At 32.1% G+C, this 25,792-nt stretch overlaps 2 protein-coding genes across 3 annotated transcripts in view; both read left to right on the top strand.

The window, feature by feature from the left end:
* The first annotated feature begins 442 nt into the window (after positions 1–442).
* LOC143063540 (uncharacterized) lies at positions 443–16,677 on the top strand. The gene is made up of 2 exons (XM_076235743.1): positions 443–602; positions 15,670–16,677. The coding sequence occupies exon 2, from the start codon at positions 15,670–15,672 to the stop codon at positions 16,264–16,266; it is 597 nt and encodes a 198-aa protein (XP_076091858.1). The 5' UTR covers positions 443–602; the 3' UTR covers positions 16,267–16,677.
* A 4,576-nt stretch (positions 16,678–21,253) lies between these two features.
* Positions 21,254–25,792, top strand: part of LOC143063537 (tRNA (guanine(27)-N(2))-dimethyltransferase-like) — a 197,922-nt gene continuing 193,383 nt past the window's right edge. For both annotated transcript variants that reach the window (XM_076235740.1, XM_076235739.1), the window contains exon 1: positions 21,254–21,408. In XM_076235740.1, the coding sequence (XP_076091855.1) occupies positions 21,350–21,408 (59 nt within the window). In that variant the 5' untranslated portion in view covers positions 21,254–21,349. The remainder of the gene's footprint in view (positions 21,409–25,792) is intronic.

The following is a 25,792-nucleotide window of genomic DNA, read 5'->3' as shown; positions in this document are numbered from 1 at the left end:
TTACTTAGTTTTGATTTCTAAACATTTTGCTTCAAACTTTCAAAAAGAAACTCGTTTCGCTCTAGACTAGCTCCTATACTATTAATTTGAATTAGTTTATTTCATTTTGATATATCATAATCAATTCGGGCACCTGTCGATCAATATGTAGTCAAAACATTTACAAATTGCTAAAATCAGATAAAAAGTATCATTTACTTATCGAATCGATGGTAGTGCCAATTACAAAAGGTCCCATTAGAAAATCATTCCTATTTACATGTTTGTTGACATTTTATTAGTTTTTGAGTCATTTAACGACCCACAATTAGCGCATGTTGTTTAAAATCTCATTAATCAGTGAGAAAATTCTAAAATCTATTTTCAAACACGAAATAGCGATGACTATTGTAATATGCAATTTAAGTGATTTTATTTGCTAATGTAATGAAAATATTTAAATAAATACCATTTCTCAAAACCGGATGTAGCGGAATGCTCCGTTAGATCTGCTGCATTGATTTTCCCGCCGAGTGGGTTTGATTCTTGATATATAAACTACCTATGAGAATGTTTCCATACTAATCTGTGCTTGCATTGATACAACGCACCTGACCATAAAGGTAAGAGGACATTTTTTATTTCTGTTTTTCAGTTCTAATATAAAAACTTTTGGGGACAGCTAAAGAATTCAAAATTTGTTTCTTATGTTGTTTTAATGTTCACGTCCCAAAAAGTGAATTGTTAATAGTGTATATACTTTTTTCTAAATTTTGACATATTTAGCGGGATGCACTAATAAGACAGCAACTATATAACTTTTATTTAACCAAGAAGAAGATCACAAGAGGGCAACATATTTTGCCTTTATTTTATCAACTTTTCATCGTTACATCTTTTTAAAAATTAACCTGGAATGCAGGATAGAGAGATAAATGCGGAAGCCATATTTTTAGTGAAAGTTTTAACTTTTGTTTAATAATGTTATCTCAGGTCGTTTACTATGTATAATTCAAATGCGTTTTTACTCTTTTCTGGACCAAGACAGACTATTCTCTACAGGTTTTTGCAAGCAAACTGATTTGTATATTGTTGCGCTATAAAGTACAGAAATATAGTGACCCCCTCCTTTTTCCGATTAACAGCGTCAAATGGTTTTGCAAAATACTGTGCCAATAATTTACAAGGTCTGTTTTGGCTTGTCATTCTCCTTCAGTACAATTATTGCAGCAGGAAATAACTTGAATCAGTTTTAGATTGGTAATGCAATATAAGTTGTTAATTTCACGCTTCTTGATATTTGTGTGAATTTGATTGTAACTCAATTTCCTAAATCATATAAACACGATGCTCTAAATTTGAAATCCGTAATATGTAGTGTGTATCGAACAATTCGAAAATAAAAAAAATGTAAACAACAAATTGTAATTTCATGCATCTGAAGCGCTTTTTTTTCTGAAATTACCCTCATCAGGAACTCCAAGTCAATTATTTGAAAGCCGAGGATGTACAGTAACAGTTGATAACATCAGTAAGGATCAATGTCACTATCAATTGTCAACGAAAAACTCTTTTGTTTGGAAAAAACATGTTTATGTAGTTTATGATGTTTATATTACATGTACAATTAAAGTAGTGGTCTAGAAGTCTTTTTTTGACACTTTTGATTCCTTTATATTTGATTTTATAACTTTGATATCTTGCACTTACAATTTTGCGAGTGTTTGAATACAATAGCTATTATTTGTTATCATTTACACTCGCGATATTCCCAGTATTTAAAATTTTTGATTTTCCAATGAACCTCGAAATATCTTTCGTTCATGTGTTTTTAAAGAATTATAAAATTGAGAATGGAAATGGGGAATATGTCAAAGGGAGAACAACCCGACCAAAGAGCAGATAACAGCAGAAGGCCACCAATTGGTCTTCAACGCAGCGAGAAAATCTCGTAACCGGAGGTGGTCCTCAGATGCCCCCTATATAAAAATGTGTTCTAGTTCAGTGGAAATTGACGTCATACAAAACTCCAAAACCTATAAATGAACTAAAATTATAAAACATACAAGACTAACAAAGGCCAGAGGCTTCTGACTTAGGACAGGCACAAAATGAGGCGGGGTGTACATGTTTTGTTAGATCTCTACCCTCCCTTATGTTTAAAGTGATTTAGTACAGTTGACAAATTAGAAAAGTCAATAGAAATTCAAATATATAATGTCTATCGTCGGGTAAGAACTATTTGTATTTGTATATAAAAACATGCAAACGAGACTCATTTTGTATAAAATTATGATATGATTGCCAACCGTCCACCTGAGAAGAATTGACTTCAACAATGAGTAAAACCCATACCGAATAGAAAAGCTATAAAAGGATCCAAAAAGACAAAATATTAATCAATTCAAACCAAAGGGAAAACCAACAGTCCCATTGATATATATAAATCGATGGCAAATCTTTCTTTTCATAACTGATCTTGCAAAAACCCAACAATTCTATTTTTGCACAATATAAAAGATTTTGTTCAAATTTTAAAATAAAATTCAAATCATTTTTTAAAAATCTTCACATTCACAAAATGTGTGAAAGTTGTAAATCGTGCAAGTTATCTTTGATTTGTTTTCACTTTCTTGCTTATTATTTTTATTAGCATACCTCTGTTTTTAAGTTTAAATTTATACAACAATCTCCATATTTTATGCTTTCTTGTGCCATCCGACCTGATTTTGAAATTTCAAATAAAATCAATAAATGCGTATTATTGCATTAAATTATAATTATTATTCATCAACGAATTACACAAATGAATTCTTCAAACATAAAGTATTAAAAAAAATCTATCTGAATATAAGAAAGCAGAATTCATTACAGAATTGATTGCTGTTTTCTTCTTCTTTCTAATTTATGCGAAATTAAGTGATTATCATATTTTTCATCAAAGCGCAGAAACATATTTTCAAATTCAATATTGTATTAATTTTCGATTTTTTTTTTAAATTTGTATGTAATTTTTAACACAATCTTTGCCAGAAATTATCTGTTGAGACAAAATTGGTATTAATCAAAGTAAAATCAATTCTTATACGTCATATAACAGAAATTTGCAAATGAAGATGTCGATTTTAAAGTAGATAGCTCGTTAAATATCTAACAAATTTCAATCATTAATATATAACAATGTACATGTTAAAACTATACGAGGAAAAATGAAATAAAAAGAGACAGCTAATGACTTGAAGATACTGACGATGGTTTTATAAATTAATGGTTTCACTTTAATTGTCACAACTGAAGAGTGAATACACCAACAACGGTAGCGACAAATCAAACATGCACTTTATACATTATCAATGGCATCGGCATATACAATAAAACATACATTGATAACAGCATACAGGTATCGACAAATATAAAACATACTCTAAACAAATCAGCAACTGTATCGGCAAATACAAACATGGACTAATAACAGGAACAACGGTATCGACAAATAAAAACATCCACTGATTACACCAACAACGGTATCGGAATATACAAACAAGCACTGAACACAGCAACAATTATATTTGCAAATACAAAACATGCCCCAAATACAGCAAAACACAGTACTGGCAAATTCAACAAATGCACTGATTATGTACAGCATCAACGGTATCAGTAAATATACCGTTGAAATAAAATGGATTGAACACAGAAACAATGGTATAGGCAAATACAAAAAAAAAACATGCACTTAATACAGCAACAACGGTATAGGCAAATACAAAACATGCACTTAATACAGCAACAACGGTATCGGCAAATATCAACATGCACTGAATGTAATTACAACGGTATCGGCACATACCAACATGCACTGAATACAATTTCAACGATATCGGCAGATACCAACATGTACTGAATGCAATTACAACTGTATCGGCAAATACCAACATGCATTGAATATAGCAATAATGATAATTACTAATATGCAAAATTTATTGTGTTCTTTTTCTTTAATGCGTATTTGATATAAATGTGCGAAACAATATAATCAAGAGAACAAACCGACTAACTGATAGCAAAAAAATTTACCAAAAACAAACATGACAGATATTAATTGACAAGCATGCATAAAAATGTAGAGGTTTTAAACATATCAACTCTTATCTAACATGGTACAGTGGTGTAATAGAAAAATGTTAGACCAAACTGTAAAAATCAGTAGCGATTGGCTTAACTCAAAAGATCGAACGAAACTGTGTTCCCATTACAAATATTATAACATCGTTTCCATAAATGTTGTCTGTTCCAGTAGAAAATGTACATTACGTAGCAAAAACATCAATACTATGCAACATAGAATATAATTATGTGTGCTTGTGTTTGAGATGAGGTGTTCGAAAATAAGATATTTTTCTATGATTTGATATGAAAAAAATAATTATTTAGAATTTGTTTTAAATTTCTTGTAAAATGAATAGAGGAATAAATTGGCTGCTCAGCAAAAATGTTAAAGAATAGTCTAAAAAGTAATAGCAGTTTACAAAAAAAAAGAGAATTTTGTAAGCGAAAATGTATTTTATATTGATACTGACCTAATCAATTCAGTAGAGCCTAAAAAGTAACAGGTATTTTAAGAATAACGTTGTTTTGGTTTTTGATATTTATCAGCAAGAATGCCAAGCGAACCCGCTAGTGAGAAAATAAAATGCCATTTTTCTTTTAATGCAACTTGTTCTAACTGTATGTGTTTTCGTTTAGAATTTGAAATTACTTGAAGTAGTTAGTAAAACTAGCTTAACGGGTACAAATTGTTGTGTTATGAAAACTTGATGCACGAGGGTCCAAATCTACAAATTTGGGAACAGATGTCCGTCTTGCCTTTGAAAAACGCCTCATTACATATTGTTCCCCATACTACTGTTGCCTTTATTGATAAAGGCGAAAATCCCTTCCCATTCATATATTTCACAAGAAAATCACAACCCAGTTTTATATATTTCCCAGCTATAAAACATGATATCTTAATGTGTATCAACCACATCGGATCTTTAATTCATATAAAATATAACAAAAATTAGAGCACAGCCTTTGGATTTCAAATATTTTGGCCACGAGCATCACTGAAGAGACATGTATTGTCGAAATGCGCATCTGGTGCAGGAAAATTGGTACCGTTAATGTTATTTCATACATCTAAACAAAAGCGGAACATGAATGACATCTAAACAAAAGTGGAACATGAATGACCCATTTACATATTAATTTCTACCAATTGATATACTACCTGAACGAAATTGACCCCAACTGATATATTTGAAATACCAAAACATGTGACTTATACCAGCTATTTCAAAGCTGTACAGTATACCTTCATAAAAGAAGAGACATCACCTTTTTGTGCACGACGTTGCTGCAATGGTACGTGCATGTGGTGTTATCGGCTATTTTTGAATATTATGCCTTCTTCTTATTCTAAAAAATGTAAGGCAGTAGGATAAAAGGAAAAAATAACAAATTGTCGATAGTACACAATACTAAGAAATAATGATTACATGTTAATGATCATCACTAACTTCATCACGAGCAATCAACTATCAAAATCCATCTATAAATGATTGTTTGATATGGTACAGAAATAATCGATGCACCACCAAAATTAACAAAGACGATAACATTTCAGCAAAAGGTTAAAAATCTGTGAATTAGGACATCATTGCAACTATTAGAAACAATATAAGGTCAACAGCTATTTATTTGTGTCGGTTCCTCAATCTATTCACTAGTGGGAAAATATAAGACAATATTTCACAGCATAATTTGCCGGAAATATGAAACCTTATCGCTTTATCTGTATCGGAATTAGCTATTAAAGGAATAACGGCGTAATTACAGTTATAACCAATTCTTCTTGTACAGAATATATAACCAGCAAACTATGCATAATCGGCAGATTATTTTCATTTAACGTTCAATTTGTGGTTCTCAAAATGAAACACGGTTGAATATATTCTACGCTGTAATTGCAATGTCAATATCCCATTAAAATTCAAGCAATTCTATTTCATGTTAAGTTTAAATTTTGTGTTATAGATTATCATGAAAAAGACTGAATAGAACAATGAACAAACAAGTGTCTATATATTTTTGTGTATTTACTTTTTATATACATGTACACATTTGACCTGGGATGATTATAGGGAATGAATAAATTTGATATTTTAACAAAACAAACATTTTCAAAAAGTTTAAAAGTTTAAAAGTTAAATGTATGATAACTATATAATGTATATTCACAACCTCCATATGGGTTCGGGACATTGAGCATTGATCATTTTAAACAATTTGCAACCTAACATTATCCGCAAAACAGCAAATTATGAAACTGTGTGGATCACTTCTACCACTAGTTAAAAGTTAACTTAACTTAGTAATAATGTATGTTTCACGTCATTCTGAAACCTTCATTTAAGAATTGTTAGCTTCTGTTTGTAAATCTATTGGGACGTTAAAGCGTTTATCAAAGTACACTTTGTATGAAGCGATAAGACGTGTCACTAAATAAATGGTCGAATGGTCAACCCTATGAAATTACTAAAAGAAGCATTCAATCTTTATAATTACATTTCTCTGCTAGGATCATGCAAACATGAAACCTATCAACTTTTTTCTTTTATTTAACTGTGCACTTTATTTTTGGAAGCACGTGTCATCATGAACGTTACATTTCATTTTTAAAATATAGCTAATTTCAGAATGACGCGCTATTGGCCCGAGAGCACAGTTATTTCGTAGTGCATTTCTTTTAGACAATAAATTCAAATTTAATAAATCGCATCTGCTCTTTCTCCAAAAGATTTTTACAGTGTAGTGTACTACCAGTGAGACAAATAATATCAAAATTATCGAAACTTCTACCAGCTCTAACTCAAAATATTTACAATTCTGTGTAAAATTCAGTTTGACAGCTTCAGACGTGATAAAATTTGACCTTTTTAAACTGGACCAAATCACTACTTAACATAGAGATTCAGCCTCCAAATGTTTTTAACATGTAAATACATCCCCCTACTTAATATTTCATGCATTTAATATCAAGAAATAAATTGGGAAAGTGCATCAAATAAAACATGCAAGTTATACACTATTTACACTAGAAACTATACACATGGAAAAAAGTATTGCAACACCAAATTGAAATTGAAATAAAAAAAAAAACACTTTTTATTTTTTTTGTGATATAATTTGGTAAAATAGAACAACTTAAACATTATTTAAGTATCACCTGAGCTTAATCAATAAATATCGAATCGATAAGTTTTTATCTGCACATGCAGCTACTGTACCCGTAAACAGCAAAACAGATTTTGAGTTAAAAATAAGGCACTAAACGATGTTAAAGACATTCCGAGATAAAGAAGACCCCCTATACCATTTGCTAGGGGAAATCAAGCATAATGAAGGTTGGTCCGAAGGAAACCCATTGCATACAATACAATCCTAAAAAGAGAGTGGTGGGCATACAAGAGCTTTTTAACAAGAACTGTTCGAGATCGACTCATCGCTACTGGTTATCGTGCGATTAGACCATTTCAGAGACCTTTGCTTACAAACAGACACACAGTTTTCCGTATCCAATGTAGTGCAGAGCTCGTTAAAGTTGAAAATTAGCATCGTGGAGGAAGATCCATTGTTCCAATGGAATTCGGTTCATCTTCCTTGGACGGATCGTAGCCCGGATTTGAACCATATCGAGCATATATGGAACACTATTGGGCGAAACGTGCACGAAAGGACACCCCAGTTCAAACACATCATGAAATAAACAATTTCATCGGAAATGGGTGCTGCTACCTTAGCAACAAATTAGTCGATTGTTGGCAGGAATCAGAAGACGTTTAGATGCAGTTATCCGTTTGAATGGAGGCTGCGCACAAAGTACTAATTCTTTTGCGTATAACGATCAACCATGATATGAACAGTCATCTGAAGATTAATTTTGAAATGTCTGACATTGTAAGGTTCGACTACAGTAAAAGTTGTAAAATGCATTTTTTTGTACAAAAAACACTTCATTTTGTTATTAAAATTGTGGTTATATAAATCATTTTTTTTCAAACATTTTTTGTTCGTTTCAATGCCATTGTTATCATAAACTATGTTTCAATAATATTATACAAATATTTTATTATATTCCATCCAAAAAAAGAGGCTGATTTTTCAAATTTTAAAAAATCAAGGTGTTGCAATACTTTTTTCCATGTGTATATATTCGTGGACAACGAAAACCAAAGGACGATAACTGTGTCCTTGTACCTATTGCTGTAAGCCAATTAAAATAACGTATCATAATGAAACTTTAATGCAATAATTTCAAAATGACATGTAACATTCATCATGCCAAGAGCTTCCACATTAAAGTGCACAGGTAAATAAAAGACAAACTTGACAGAAATCTTATTTTATGATTCTAATAAAAATGTAATAATAAGTGCTATTATTGAATGCTTCTTTTAGCAATTTTATTGGGTTGTAAAAGCTTTGATTGTGTGCACATGCACATTTTTAAAGTGAAACAACTAACTGCTTCGGTCAACGTTTTTACACCCCAATGAATCTACAAAAAGAAGCATGCAATTCTTAAATGATTAAGAAATGCACTGGTGGACATATACTGTAGGTGTCGACGTTTTCATTTTAAAGGAAACACGGGTTATCTATTTCAGCCATCGCTACTTTTTATTTTTTAATACAATGTTTAATCACTCTAGAGCAAATGTCTAACTGGCACTCAAGTCGGTACTTCGGGAATGTCAACAGATAAAATCTTATTATAGTTATTAACAAACACGACACTTGTCGCTCGTTGCAATGTTTTTATACACCACAATAGCTTTTTATTGGATGATTCAATATTCTGGATTGAATAGCTTTACAAAATTGTTGAATAGCCCAATAAATCTATTCGATGTCTCAAATGTCCACTTAACTTTGTTGATTCAGTTCTTCAGCTGGTGTTTAAAAACAATTATATTACAATACCGTTTCATTTGATGACTCTTCAGTTGTCATATTGTATTTCTAGAAAAGCTTTTGACAAAACCGCCCGAATGTTAATTAAACTAACGAGGATATTTTTTTTATTAGAATCTAGATTTAAACACAGATTAATGGGTATGTGTTTCTAATGGCCCTGCAGTAACCAATTATTATCACAAATCTCCATTAGTCCTGTTTGTTCTAACGTTTAATTTCAGTTTCATAAATCAAATTTTTTAACAAATCATAGATAATTAATTAGTGGTGTGTGTCACATGTGTGTAGATGTGTTTTTATGATAAATTATTTAATTGAAATAAAAACAAAAAAATCCCATTAGAATTTAAATGTTCTCTGATAAACACAATTTTAAAAAATTCATAAATTGACTTGTTACAACTTCAAAATTTTGTCACACATGGACCAGAGCTCTTTGGCTAAAAGCATAGCAATGGAAAAGAAATGATTATTCATGATTATTCATGTAATACATGGGTTAAAACTATTCAAAAAAAGTTTGTCTTTTGATTTCAAAATAACTTTTTCAAAACCAATCTTGTTTTGTATGGTCCGCAAATAATGATTGTAGAAAGATTGTTTTAAATTATATCCGTTTTGTGTACACCTTTGTATTGCTTTGTATCATGTGTTTCAGACAACTTTTGGTTTGTTTTTTTTTTGTTCTTTTGTTCTTTTGCTTTTTATTGTGCCAATCTCGTGTCTGTCTTGCTTTGACTTATGCGTTTGGTTTAGACCTTTGGTATCTACCGTTCCATTTGAAATAATTAGAATTAAATTTATGACACTTGCGGATCATCCCGGCAGGGTTCATGTTGCTCAGTCTTTAGTTTTTCATGATGTGTTATCAATTTTTATTTTCGACTTACGAGTTTGGATGTCCCTTTGGTATATTTCGCTTCTCTTTTGTGAGCGTGACTAAAAAGGAGTGGAATCTCATCAAAAATATAGGAATAAATTCTATGTATTATATCCTTCCTAACTGCGGTTATTTTTTAAATTCATTAAATCTATTTTAAACAACAGACTCTTTGTGTCTAGAAATGACTGTCATAAACGTTTTCATGCTGAAAATTTAGTCACATTGCGTAATTACAAAATAGTAAAATCTTTTGATAAGACAATCTTGTTAGACAATTTTTTTTAGAGTTTTCTAATACATCCTTGCTTTTAAATATTCGGCTTTGATCATTCATAATGATAAATACAGAAGAGGTCTTCAAGAGCATGCAATTTACATAGTGCTGTCTTAAATGCTTAATTTTTTATTATTAATGATCAATGTTAATGATATTGATCCTTCATTTTAAAATTCATTGAACAGAAATTTAGATTGTGACAGGAATTAAAATGCATCATCTCTACATTGTCACAATAATTTAATCAATGATTTTGAAAGCAAGAGATTCTTAATTACAAAACTGAAATACTGTGTAACCATGCAAAATTTATACTAGGACGAATCATCTAAAGTTAATATTCTGCTGCATAACGTATAGTGTAACGTTTAATAAAAGAGGGACGAAAGATACCTTAGGGACAGTCAAACTCATAAATCTAAAACAAACTGACAACGCCATGGCTAAAAATGAAAAAATGACAAACAACAGCACACACGACACAACATAGAAAACTAAATAATAAACAATACGAACCCAACCAAAAAACTAGGGGTGATCGCATGTGCTCCGGAAGGGTAAGCAGATCCTGCTCCACATGCGTTGTTTTCATGTCTTAAGTTTACTGGTACTGATATATCTTTATCTTGACTGTAAAGACAAGCATTAGTTTTGGTAATAAACACTAAACAACTTCTTTGAAATTTTCCAAACCTTGAAACTACTTTTTAATGCGAAATTTTATTCAATAAACTTAACCCGTGTATGAAAAAACAAAAACTAGAGTATCTTTGATTTTGATGGGTGCTCAGAGATGGGAAATGAAGTAGATAAACAAAACATTAGAATAGTTATAACTAACGCATCATATACTAGTTTGATGTTAAGAAAATATATATGTAAGATTGTTTATTGTAAAAACTTGGACAAGTAAGCACTTAACTTGGATATTTTTGGTATGTATAACGAATTATTATTTAGAAGCGTGGGAGATATTTATAACGTTTTGAAATCTCCTGGTGGTCATCAAGACCAATATAGCCAACAACGTTGAACGTCCTTATTATACATGCTGGATATTGCAGAAAAGTCATTGTTAATTGGATCGAATAGATGCAATCCCTTTATTGCAATTTAGTTTTTCCGGGAATTTTCTGTATTATTTCATTCTTTCAAGCAGATTCTAAAACGTGATTAGATATTAAATTTTGCTTAAAATGTTGTGGAATCATAATATGATAGTTCGATGATAGGCTGATAACTATTAATGTAAAATGCATTTCAATTTAAAGTAAAATAAGGATACATAGAAGTTCATTAAAATTTTAACCCTTCCATATTAATAAAATCAGATATGATTTTGAGAATGACAGTGCATTTGATTCACCAGTTTGTGTTGAACAAATAGTGGTATTGTATACATCGAATGTGCTTCTTTATAAGGATTTTACATTTTACACATAAATTGACTTATATTTGATATTTTCAATATTAATATTAGATTCGTGTTTAAAGAACTGTGGTTGTAATTTAACGAAAATCTCTATCATAAAAAGTGACATTACGTAGTGTATGTTATAAACAGGAACTTATCCAAGATAGGGAGTTGCTTGGTCGTAAAAATTGATATTTGTCTAAGGGTTTAGCACTGACCATGATGCAAAAGCCCGATAAGTCTATTTATGAAACACAATACCAGATGGGATAAAGATCTATAATAATCTGGAAGCATGAATTAAAAAATGGCAATATAAAATAAAAATCTTTAAACACAAAGTTACTAGAGTATATCTATTTTACTCATTTTTAATTACTTTACTTTTTTTTGTTTAACTTCTGTTTTAGTGCTATGTATTTTTTTATCTTTTTTTTTTTGCTGGTTTGTTTTTATTATTAAGTTTTCTTAAGTTTTTGTACTTCTTCTTCGTCTTATTAATTTAGCGTGTGTTTTGCTTTTGTTTTATGTCATGCTGTTCTTTTATAATTTGTTTTGATTTTGTTTGGTAATCAGTGTTGGAATTGTTGTTTTTCAAATGGTTCTGGATTCAATATATAAGATTTCTAAACGAGTTTCAACATTTTAAATAAATAATTTCATTTGTAGTCTTAACTCCTTTATACCTTGTCCCATTATGGTTCGAAAATATTGATCAACAATATCTTTATGTGTTTTTTCTATGTTGTGATGTTATGCTATTGTTTCAGAAAAAGGGAGAAGGTTTGGATCCATTAAAACGTTTAATCCCGCTACAAATGTTTGCACCTGTCCTAAGTCAGGAATCTGATGTACAGAAGTTCTCGTTATTTTATGTAATTTATACGTGTTTCTCGTTTCTCTTTTTTTTTAATTTTATATAGATTAGACCGTTGGTTTTCCCGTTTGAATGGTTTTACACTAGTAATTTTGGGGTCCTTTATAGCTTGTTGTTCGGTGTGAGCCAAGGCTCCATGTTGAAGGCCGTACATTGACCTATAATGGTTTACTTTTTTAATATTATTATTTGGATGGAGAGTTGTCTTATTGGCACTCACACCACATCTTCCTATATCTATTAAATTGAACGAATAAGATAATGAAAAAAAAATAAAAATGAATACAGGCAAACCCGCTTTATAGACATATAAAACTGCCTAAATCTTAGATATGTTATCGAAATGTGATGCATATGCCTTATAAAACCGTACAAAACCGTCAAAACTGTAATATTCCTGCAAAATCTCTCAAATGTCCCCGAAAGTATCAACTATCAATGATTTAACATTTCGTAAAAAAGGATCCAGTTGTCTGCCAAAAGCATCCAATATAGTGCTTTTGTCACGTTTCCGTCTACAATCAGACACATTATGTTGCATTTATCATCATTGATAGAAGAAGAATATAACATAATGTTATGGACGGATAAACATCATCAGTAGCGAATTTATTAAATATAATCGGAACAAATCGACGCGTATTTTCCAATTAATGTTTATTTCAGAGAGATTGGTGCCAACACAGTGGAAACATAACACTATACCTCAATGTGGAGATTTTGATAAAAGTTATATATTGATTTCTTCACTTGCAATATAATATAACAAATTATGAATGCGTTGGCAATGATTTTGCCTTGACAATAAAATACGTATTAGGAAAAGAAATATTTCAAGTAAATGACTATTACATCAAGCAAGTTTTTTTAGTTTGAGGACATTACAACCACAATTCCAAAATTAACTTAAAAAAGAGATGCAGATGCATGTTAAATCGAATTAGTTTTGTTAAAATTCGTAAAAGTTTATAAAATTTGATAATGTTTTAGGGAAATTTAAACTGCTTTGAGGCGAGTTGAGTAATGGTAGTGACATATTAATTTTATGAAATCCTCTTCCAACTATTATGCCTTCAGTTTCCTTAACATTATATAAATTTTAACAAATATTATCCATTGTACTTAGAAACGGTTAATTGACCTACTATAGAACTAAGCTACATAAAGGATTCCGATAATTGTTGTTGATTGTAGAACTACTTGTTTAACTTCCGGTTAACCAGGTTTGATAAACATCATTTTAACAAGATCATCAACTTTCGGATTCAAATTTCGAATGCGTTTCCATTCTTGAAGTAATTCAAAAAGTTGCTTTTAAAATACGATACTAATTGTTAATCAACTGTGAATACAAAAGAATACACATGTAATCAACAGAACAGAATGTTGACCGTGCATACTTTCACAGGAAACAAAACAATACAACCCATTTATTGTGATATTGTAAAGTATATAAAATCTGCCAATAAGATCTTTTCAGATCTATGCTAGGCAAAAAGTAAAATCACAAAAATACTGAACTCCGGAAAGACCATAATCAAATGGCAAAATCAAAAGCTCAAACACCTAGAACTAAATGAGCCGTTGCATTTTATTTTTGTTCATGAATACTTTTATGACTAAGCAAATACCTTTTTATAAAGCTCAGATATATTTAGTTGCTGTTTTCAAATGCACATGGATATTTGTTTTTAGCATAAAATTTAAATCCTATGAAGAGTTTATATACAGACTTATATTAAAATGTCAGTGTTTGGGAATTCATTAACTACATATAGTTGTTCGCATGCATTTATCTTTGTCCATTAATCAAGACGAATTATATCCCTCCCGGTTTTCATGTGAATTCATAATACCCCAAATTTTAGTATAAGATTATTATGACATGTCTTCCTGAAAATGGACTGTCATGTAAGAAACACGTTAAATGTTCGGCTCAGTATGTTACCATTATCTAATCAAATCCAATTTTATAAATCAGGCCATTGTGCCATTGTGCCAAATTTGTTAAATATCATGGAATTTCACTAACTTTTTACAAAGGTTATCCATCTGAAATAAAATAACTCGATATAGTTATTGATTGTGTTTACGTTTTTTGACGAACGTGTAATGTATATGAAAGAGAGACTGTTTCACAAGACATTAGTTTGGTAAATGGCGAAGGAATTTTGGTCATCAATGCTCTTTAACTTTATACTTGTTTGTTTTTCTGAATATTTTGATCTGATCGTCACTGATGAAACGTGCGTCTTGCGTATTAAAATCTAAGCTTGGTACCTTTGATAACTATTAGCATGTCGAAATGTGTTATTGTAATGTTTATTTGTGTACTTCATTGTCCTGAATGATCTTGCATTTATTTGTACTGTAGTCCTGTCATGTAATGTTGTCCTTTTGGTGTTATATCAAACATAGCCATACATGCGCGAGGTTTGGCTAGCCACAAAACCAGGTTTAACCTATCATTTTTTTTAATTAACAAGTTGCTATCTTAAAGTTCGTTTCTGTGTGTGTTACATTGTCGTTCGATTTTTTGTTGCAAATTAGTGTTTCTGTTGTTTGGTTGTTTTCCTCGTATACTTGATGTGTTCCCTTCGGTTTTAGTTGTAACCCGGATTTGTTTTCTCTCAATCGATTAATGACTTCCGAACAGCGGTATACTATTGTTTCCTTTATTTACTTTAAGATCAAGTAACCTGGCATATGTGAACATAAAGGCAGGCCTTCATAATACTTTTTCTGTTTGGTAATTGCAAATCATTGCACAATCACATAACCGATTTAAACAAAAAATGTTGGTTGTTGGTGGGTCTAACGTACCGAGCCTAGTTTTTTAACTTCTCTTCTCTTTCGTGCCTTAATTTATTGTTTTCCTTTGACTTTAGCAGGTTTTTCATCTTGATTCCCCGACTGATTTATATAGTGGAAGTATTGTCTTCGAGTTCCCAAGTCAATTTCTTATTCTAGCTCTATATGTCCAAACAAAGTGAAATTGTAATGAATTGTGGTCACGGAGAAATGTCCACTATGGTTAAACAGAGATTTGAAATCTTAGTTTTCTATTTCTGAATTCATGTACCGTGATCGTTTTAAACATATTATAAATCAATAAGCGCAAAACATAGTCACTTGAATTCACAAATCACAGCTTTCGAATAATGATAGTATACGATAACATTTGTTCTGTCTTCTTACTAATTTGTTCTATTTTTCAGATGAAAGCCTTTCATACGTCCGTGCTTATTATGACCGTGTTCACCACAATTTTTGCCGTTAAAGAACATCCTATTTCGGTGAGTGACACGGGGGAAGGAACAGCCTGTGATACAGACATGGAAGTGGCTAATACGTGTCTTGCATGTTCCCGCATAAATCGAGACATTGCCGTTCGCATAACTGATTGCTGTACAGAACCAAAGGCATACACCGTGTGTCAAATATGTACAAAAGATCCAAGCGGTTGTCTTGAAGATGCAAGAAGTATCTCAAGCGACGAATACATAGATGATGGATCCTCTGAGGAGACTGAAGTAGACAAGAGATATGGTCGAATGTTTATGGGAGGCTGGTCGTATCCAGGACGACAAGATAAGCGTTATGGTAAAATGTTTGTCGGAGGAGGTTATCCTGGTCGATCATTCCTCTTTGGAAATCGGATGAATAAGAGGTTTGGAAGAGTATTTTCTAATGGATATGGGTACCCGTATCGATCTAGTACAAAGTTTGGGAAGCGATTTGGAAGGCTGTTTACTTCACAGACCGGAGGAAACAAGCGGTATGGGTCGTTGTTTCTGGGAAAGAGCAGGTGGTGATCATGTTTATGTATATGCCTTGATGTACAATATTTAGAACCTATGTGTAAAATAATTGTAAATAGACCATTAGAGGATACACAGAACGGAGTGCCACTTTGATATATGTAAATAACTAATGTATTTTTCTTATTTTAAACTCACGACCACATTGAATACTGTGGAGACAAAAACAACTGCAAAAGGTTATATTTTAAATTGGGATACGCATTTCTCTAGTCAATTATTCTTTCTAATGATGAAATAAAATAAAAACTGGTTTAATTTGTACAGCTGAAATATCAGAATTTTATCAGAAACTTTTCTTGTATCTTTTGTTCAAGTTGAATGTCGTAAACCAGAGTTGTCTTACTTGCATTGCTATTATTGGTTAACAGGTATCTAAATATTATTAATTAATTACATAGATAAGTTTGTCTTTAGACTACCTGTACTCCCAGCTGCGATTCGTCCATCTATTTAATATTATCCGATTACATCTTAGCGAAATATTTCTAGTAAAGTTATTGACAGTGAATAACAATCTTGATTGACATTATCTTAAAGTATTGCAACCTTATTTTTATACGACTAGTTTATGAACTGGAACAAAATAAAGGCAACGGTAGTATACCGCTGTTCGAAAGTCATAAATCGATAGAAAAAAAAAGATCCGGGTAACAAACTAAAACTGAGTAAGTGTTTACCAGTATTGCATCATAGTTTGTGAAAAGTAATGATATTAATGTCTGTTTGCATGACACGATAGAGATTATTACTCTTTTCGGTTCTTTTTTTATGTAGCTTGTCCTCATCCATTACCGAAGGTGACTAACATAGGTAATCCCCAAGAGAAGGCACTTATTGATTATGGACTTCATAAATTGAGAACCCTCCTAATCTGAATTACTGTCCTTACATAAAACATGAATGGAATCTAATTTTTTGAAGTAGATATTACTCATCACTATTGCGTCCAATATGTTAGCGTAATAATTAACAAAAATTATTTCTTCCTCAAAATAAGTTTCGTCAATAACAGTTTAGATACCAACAACATATTATGTTATAAAAATTCATAAATTCATCTTATGAATAAAGACAACAGTAGTAAACCGCTGTTCAGAACAAGACACATTGAAGAGCAACAAGAACAAACGCAAACATACATAGAAACGGACAGTTTTATAACAACTGCCATATTCCCGACTTTGTAAAGGACATTTGGAGAAAAATGATAGGCTGAACGTGTTTTTATTGATGGCCAAACATCCCGTTTATATGACAATGTTTAAATATATATATATAAGATGACAACACTACGTGACAGGAATAGTGTACGTACGTTTACTAACATGTTACCCCAGAATAACAACGAACATATTCCATTAACGACAACACAGGACTACACAAACAGCGACGTACTTGTGTGACGTATATATCTATAATCCTGAAATTAAATTCATACAATTTTGTACCTCGTTCATCGGTTTAAGCTATTTAACATGATATGTCGGCCATTTTCTACCTGAATATTTGATATCCGTTTTACTCATTCCTGAAAGTCGAATAGTGACCTGTAGTTGCCAAAACTACATCCATGTTAATAGAACACTGGTGAGTAGTTGTCTTGTTGACAATAATACCTCACACCCCCCCCCCCTATTTTTAATATGAGATGAACATTGAACATTGAAATTACACAAATGAAGTTGAAAAACAATATCAAGTCGCAGAGAAAAGAGGAGATAGAATCTTTTTTGGTAAGATCTTATCATAAAAGAGGGGCGAAAGATATCAGAGGAACATTCAAACTCATAGATCGAAAATAAACTGACAACGTTAAAGCCATGGCTAAAAAAGAAAAAGACAAACAGACAAATAATAGTTCACAAGACACAACATAGAAAAATAAAGACTAAGTAACACGAACCCCAACAAAAACTTGGTGCGATCTCATGTGCTCCGGAACATTCATTGATGAAGGCCGAACGGTTGCATATAGTTGCTTACTTTTACTTTATTTGAACTCTCACTGATAGTTGTCTCATCGACAATCATTCCACATCTCTATATTTTTATGATATATCTACATGATTTACATTAAAGATCCTATTCTAAATGACAAATAATTATGATATTTTAAGAGATTGTTATGTGTTAACCAACTATGTAATGATCAATTTCAAGCTAATATTTAAAGCAACAAATCTGTTTCTAGGGGGAAATCATTTAAGAAATTAGCATGTGAATATGATAAATCAGATTAGTATGCTGTATTCATGTGTGCATGTACCTGCAAGATATTGATTGAGGAATAAGATTTGACAATGAAAGAAACTAGAATATTGTAAACGATGATATAACGTGTAAATGTTCTATGTAATGATAAATATGTCTCTCATCGAAATGGTTTAATGATTTATGTCGAATGATAAGCCATGTGGATGAATACTGGCATTAAGCACGCAATAACTGGAAGGATCCTGTCATTTTAAAGGGGGTTTCAATTAACGACAAAGAGGGGGTTGTTCTTATCATATGTCCCCATTTAAAAGCACTGATCTTCAAAAAAAGAGGTTCCATCTCCTGGAATCCCCTCCCATGGATCTGCCACTGCGCAAGATAAAAAATCTACATATTGTCATATTTTTTCCAACCGGACGGAGGGCAATGTAGTACGGATGCCAATGAGACAACTCTCCATTAAAGTCGTAGTGAAGCAAGTAATTCCAAACATCATCCGTTTCATTTAATATCTGTTGGACAGTTTTCATTGTACATGTTTGTTGTGACGCAGTGGGTGCTAACTTTTTCTTTTTATATTATTCCCCTTTCCATGAGACATCGAATACAGCTTTTATGTCATATAATTTTAAATATATTTGTCAAAGTCGTGAATGGTTCTCTGGATTAAGAATGTGGATGAAAATTACACACTGAGACAACTACCCACAAGAGACCAAAATGACACAGAAATTAAAAACTTTAGGTTACCGTACGGCCTTCAACGATGAACAAAGCCCATACCACATAGTCAGCTCTAAAAGGTCCCGAAATGACAATGTAAAACAATTCAAACGAGAAAACTAACGGCCTTATTGATGTACAAAAAATGAACGAAAAACAAATATGTAACCATGACATAAACAAACGACAACCACTGAATTACAGGCTCCTGACTTGGGACAGGCAAAAACATACAGAATGTGGCGGGGTTAAACATGTTAGCGGCGTCCCAACCCTCCCCTAACCTGGGACAGTGGTATAACAGTACAACATTAGAACGAACTATAAAAATCAGTTGAAAAAGGCTTAACTCATCAAATAGACAAAAAAAATCATTTTGACTGGATATTTTTTTTTATTCAGCTTAATAGTTTGAGAGACATAAAGCATAAATTAAAACAAAATCTACAGCAAATTGTGCAAAATTTTGTCCCAAATCCAAATCATGCCGCATAATGAATGAACTTATAACTACACTATAACTGCTGAGCACTTGGGGTTCGTGTGGATAGTAAAAAAGGTATTGTAATCGACAAGTAATGGATTGTTGAGACTTGTTCTATGCCTATACATGTCATACATTGTAGAAAATTGTATTTTTTTTTCTTCCTATGTGACGTTTATATTTTCTGACGTCATTCACGCGAAGCAATGCATGCGGTTTTTTAAATTGGAAAGATGCTTTTTGTGCTTTTTTGTTAAATATTTGTTTGTTTTGAGATAGTGACACAATGATGACTGATGTACCTGTTCCAGACCGTATGAGTATTTGGACCGTACGCGTACGGTCCAGACCGTATACGTATACTCGTACGGTCCGACCATACGCGTACGGTCGGACCGTATGAGTATACGCGTATGGTCCAGTATGAGCTGACCATACATGTTATTGGATACATCTATACAAACATTTATCACAATCTTTATTTTTAGTTTTACAAATTGTTATTATTACATAAGATGGATAAAATGAACTACCTAACAATTTAAATTAGATATTTGTTTAATTGTATATCTGAATCCTATTTTGAAACTCTCGTCAAAGGTGACACTCGCTACCAAAAGTATATTTTTCATATTTACATTTTTTCAGTTCATGCATGTTCCTTTCGATTAGCATTTTTTTTAAAAGTTGCTAAATATTCTAAAGCAATTGTCCTCCCACATTATTCGCGTTCAATTTCAGTGAGAATAATTGTCATAATTCAATTAGTGGATTATGTATGACTGATCTACATGCTAAATACTAGTGATTTACAGATTTAATTAGCGTGAATTTTTTAAATAGTTAAAATGTAAAGTTTTTATTTCAATTACAATTGATTTTTTTTTCTATTTATTTGAGAGTTAAGTTATGTTGATCTGTTATATGTATTTGTATCTAGTACAATTGACCAACTCCTTGATATTAGTCAGACCGTACGCGTACGGTCCGACCGTATGAGTATTTCGAAAAAGTACGCATACGGTCCAGACCGTACGCGTACGGTCCAAATACTCATACGGTCTGGAACATACCCATATTGTGACTATTTACCTATCATGTCTTCTTTTTCACACATCGTTTTAAATATAATGGAATTAGATACGACTGCCACACAAGTGAGAGGTTTAGCGCTATAAAACCAGGTTCAATCCACCATTTTCTACTTTTGAAATTGCCTGTACTAAGTCAGGAATATGGCAGTTTTTTTCCATTCGTTTGATGTGTTTTTATCATTTGATTTTGCCATTTGTTTGAGGAAATTCCGTTTTGAATTTTCCTCGGAGACAGTTGTGTGATTTTCCTTTATTTTTTTTTTTTTTTGTAAATATAGAAAAAAAACAAGATTTTTTTTTTCTGAATGTGGGACCCAAATTAGGGGGTCCATGCCCCAAATACCTGTGGTATTATACTATAGACCCGGGAATAATATACGATAAGGACCTAATTAAAGTTGTTTTACAATGTCGTAATACATGCATGGGATCACCGATGTTGACCCTAAATCTAGGTTATACCGGAAACGCATTTTTTTTTGCGAAAGTGAAACTGAAAGCAGAAATATTTAGCCGGTATATTTGAAAAGGTTCCCATGTCAAATAATTATTCAATATGACAACACCAGTTCAAAAGCGACCATGTATCGAGAGCAACAGAATTCAAAGCGTCAGGTAAACGCATTATAAATCACATATGTACCCAGTCAAAATGATGATTTCAACTTGTGCATGTTGTACAGTCAGGAATAACCACCAATTGGTGGATTATACCTCAATTGACGTATAATCCACCAATTGACATATAATGATATAGACCAATTGGTGTATAATTCTTTGTTTTTCAAAGCAAATTATTCCACCAAAATGGAGCATTGTTTTCTTAACATATTATGGTATGAAAACTTGTCAAACATTCCTAGTTTAGTATAGTCACATAACATATTGCATTTAATCAATAATTGTATTTGCAGTTTCTTCTATTGTTATCTTGTCAATTCTTGATTGGTAAATTAACCACTAATCACCTGTCAATGGACATCAATACTGTGTGCAGTCATCATGGTCATGTGATCATGAGTACAACTCCACAGGTGAATGGAGCTCTTTGTTAATACCTGACTTTCATTATCAAAAGTCAATCATGGTCAATAGTACAAATGTTTCAACAAAAGAATTGTTGTACACAATGCATTCTCAAGAGATGCAGCAGGCTTTGACAAAACTAAAACTTTCAAAGGACTCAATAAGGGTCATAAAATAGATTGCAAGTTGCAAAATCATGCTCCTATCTCACACTAGCATTGAATTATAAAAAAAACCTGCATTATACGTCAATTGGTCTATACCCATATATGTCAATTGGTGGATTATACGTCAATCGAGGTATAATCCACCAATTGGTGGTTATTCCTGACCTGTTGTAGGGAAAACGGTACTATTTATTCCGCCATAGGCAACAATAGTACATGTAACATTTTCAAAATTTTCCACTTTTTAAGATAAAAACCTGGATAAAACAGTTATATGTTGTGTTAGTACTTTATTATTCTGTTTTAAAAATTAAAGCCAAATAGTATCATGACCAACTTCCAACGGAGCTTGTTTATGTTATCCATGCGCACCGTCATTTTGCACTAAATTTATGAAATTTTGGAAGTCTTTTCGAATACTTCTCTAGAAAATATATCAATTGGTTTCAAAATTTATATTGTAAATATACACACTGCAGTTATTCATAGATAAATAAAAAAATATATTGTACCCTTACATCCAATCACGGCGCTCCTAATTTGACTTCCTTCACCTGCCTTGGGTATACAAAAGGCCAACCTAATGCTGGGAAAATTTAATACTACCGTTTTCCCTGTACATGTTGTACATTTATGTAAAACCTTAGGCTAGGGAATTGAACTGCTACATATGAGTCACAAATCAGTGCTATAACCACTGAGCTCACATACCTGCCAACTGTCACTATTTGCGGGGGATTCCCCCCATGGAGGCTCCCAAATTAAATTTTTTAAGGAGCAATTATGTCCACAATTTTTACAAAACAATTAATTTTACAATGAATTGAGGCTTATAAAAGTATGAAGAAGCCAAAAAACAACATTACACTGTATTTGAAGGCCCCCTTGAAGTTTTTTTTAGGCGTATGGCAGCCATCTTGCATGCAAAACCCCCATGGGCATTTTGAAAACTTGGCAGGTATGAGCTCAAGAAGTATTCCTCCAGTCAATTCCCTAACGTCTGTCCTAACGAAGTTTCTTCTTTTCTAACTAAAGTATGCAAGGGAAGCTATCCCCTCAGAATTCACAACTGACACAAGTCCTCATACTATTTAAGGTTCATCATAACAATTATTACTCTGTGGGTAAATTATCAATTGATGATTGGTTAAACCCTGTCAGGTGATGACCCCCTATGGATCTGTAGGGGTAAGTAAATTTCATAGGGGTTCATGATGTCACGTCTACTATTAATGGTGATGTCATTTATAAATGTTGTTGTGTTTCAATGTTTATTTTTCTACAAAACGCACCAGAAAAAGTCCCTGGTGAAATACATCTGTTCTACAGTTCACTACACCCTATGGACTGTAAAGGCTCGGTGAATAAAATCAATATGAGGTTCTTGTCACAAGGTCTCAGCTTGTCTGGCAAAACAGCTGTTGGATGTCAGAGTTATCTCGGACTAAACAAATGGCTGTATTTACAACTAAAACAACTCTTGAGCATGTTGAGTACAGACTAACCTGTGTAGTTGGAATAGTTATAAGGTCTGACATCCGCTAGATATATAAAAGTTAAATGTATTTGAATGTTTGATTTGGTGTTTCAGACAGATAAAATCCTTTTATGACATTATTATTTAAATTCTAATTTTGATTTGCATTTTTTTTTTCGTTCCTGCATCTCAGATGTAAAAATAAACAAACACCTGAACAGCATTTGATAATGTCCACTCAGTTACAGCTTTTTAACTCATCAATATTCATGATAGTTGTGTAGATTTTATGTCTTTTGTCCATCAGGCATGTCAATCAAGACAATCAAAACAATACAATTTTACATGAATGGGAGCATCTTAAAGATGTATCCCAACTAAGTTTATTTTTACACCTTCTGCAGGAATAAAATACACATCATAATCCAACAAACATTGTCTTTTTCACACTTAGGACTGTCAAATGACTGTTAATATAGATTTTTTATTAGTTCATAAATAAAGGCTGCAAACTTCGTTAAACCTGAGGTAGCCTTAATGGTGCCAAACTATTCATGATTGTTTCAATGGGATTGTTTCTGTGTGCATTTGTTTTGTTTTTGAAAGCTCGCAGTAGTTGTTTATATTTATCCATAAAAGAGCAAAAAAATGGGATTGGAATATCATGTCATACTCACGTCGCAGCTCCTTATTTGTTAGGTTAAAAGGACATTATATATAATAAGTAAGCACACGAGTTCGTGTCAAGATGTACTACAGATTTCAACTTTTGTTTTATTTTTATTAGTAACTGTTAATCTTAAATGTGCCTGTGTTTGCAAACATACAAAAATATGTCTTCACTGGGAACTCCAGAGCTGAAACATACAGACTTCAGTATAGCAGGGACGTAACTCTTTTACGTTTTTGCACATAGAATCTTTACAGACACAGTCAGTGTAGTACATTTGTGCTTCTCAACGACATGTCTACTTAGCTACCGAATGATGCATTCAGATAATGACTGCGCGATATATTCTCAGGAATTTTGCAATCCTTGGACATAAACCACACCCTTTTGTAGTAAGAAAAAATATTCTATATATAAAGGCGTCGTCTTAAAGTTACACAAGGAACATACTTTACCTTTATAAACTTTAAATATAAAGTTCAAAGTTAAAAGTCTCCATATCAAATAGATATGGACACTAAGACCTATTAACGCAGGTCCTATATCTCATGCTTAACCCTTCCTACCTTCTCTTAAGTATACTTATACTTTTTAGTCATATACTAGTGCTTGTCAAGCATATAAATGACATTAGCAATATGAAATTTCTCAACAAATCAATCAATTCTACAAGGCATTGATGAAATATTTGTATTTGATGTAGCTGATTCATGTCCAGCGACAAATATATCAGTCATTATCCAAGAAGAGAGTAAAATGTATGTGTTGCAAAACATTGCTTTCAGTCAATTTAAAATCCGTTCAACAGGTTCTTGTTTCCCAAACCAAAAAAACGATGTAGGACACGTCTGAAATAAACCATGATTGATTGTATTGCTTTTTTAGTGTTTAATGCCACTTTCATCACTACCGGATTTTTCATTGCGGACAGTTTTTTATCAGTAGAAAAGTAAAAAAAAGAAACAAGTGGTAGTATCAGCAAAGTGAATATATCATTCATATATATCTGTAGTCGCTGGGATGCTGTCTCATTGAGGGAAACTCGCATCTCCTTTTCTATATTCAGCGTGCACATGTCGTTTGCTTATTTTTGTCGCTAGGTTGCTGTCTCATTGACGTTTATCCTGCATTCTGTTTGTTGCACACTACATATTTTCAATATGAAGTTAAAGTGTTATTTCATGTATAATAAAGTGAGAAAATGCAGAAGAGAAGATCAAAGGACTTAATAGAAAAAGAAGAAATGATTTTTTTTCTTTCTTCAAAAACGACCTGTTTGGTCACTCGTATATTGGTTGTCTATAAATATAGTCCCTGTCAGTTTTATGAATGTGAACTGTGTCTTTTAGGGGAAAATGTATGGCTAAAAATTATTAGTTATGTTAATTATTTGTTTGATAGTGATGTGTATCATCATTTCTTTAAATCATAACTTTTTCAGTTGTCATTGTTGAATTAAGTGTCAGAGATGTATGAAAGGCAACTCTGTCTACTTAAACAGCGTACAAATCGTAGATTTAAAAGTAGTGCGACTTTCCCCATGTGTCTAATGACTTTATTTCATGTCATGTGTTTTGCACTGGTGGTCAAATTATTCTCTTGGTATCGTCTGATTTCTTATATATATGAATATAAATCATGTCCTTAAATTTTCAATTG

Source organism: Mytilus galloprovincialis, chromosome 2, assembly GCF_965363235.1.
Source record: "Mytilus galloprovincialis chromosome 2, xbMytGall1.hap1.1, whole genome shotgun sequence".
Taxonomy (NCBI): Eukaryota; Metazoa; Mollusca; class Bivalvia; order Mytilida; family Mytilidae; genus Mytilus; species Mytilus galloprovincialis.
This window is presented reverse-complemented; position numbering and strand designations above follow the sequence as displayed.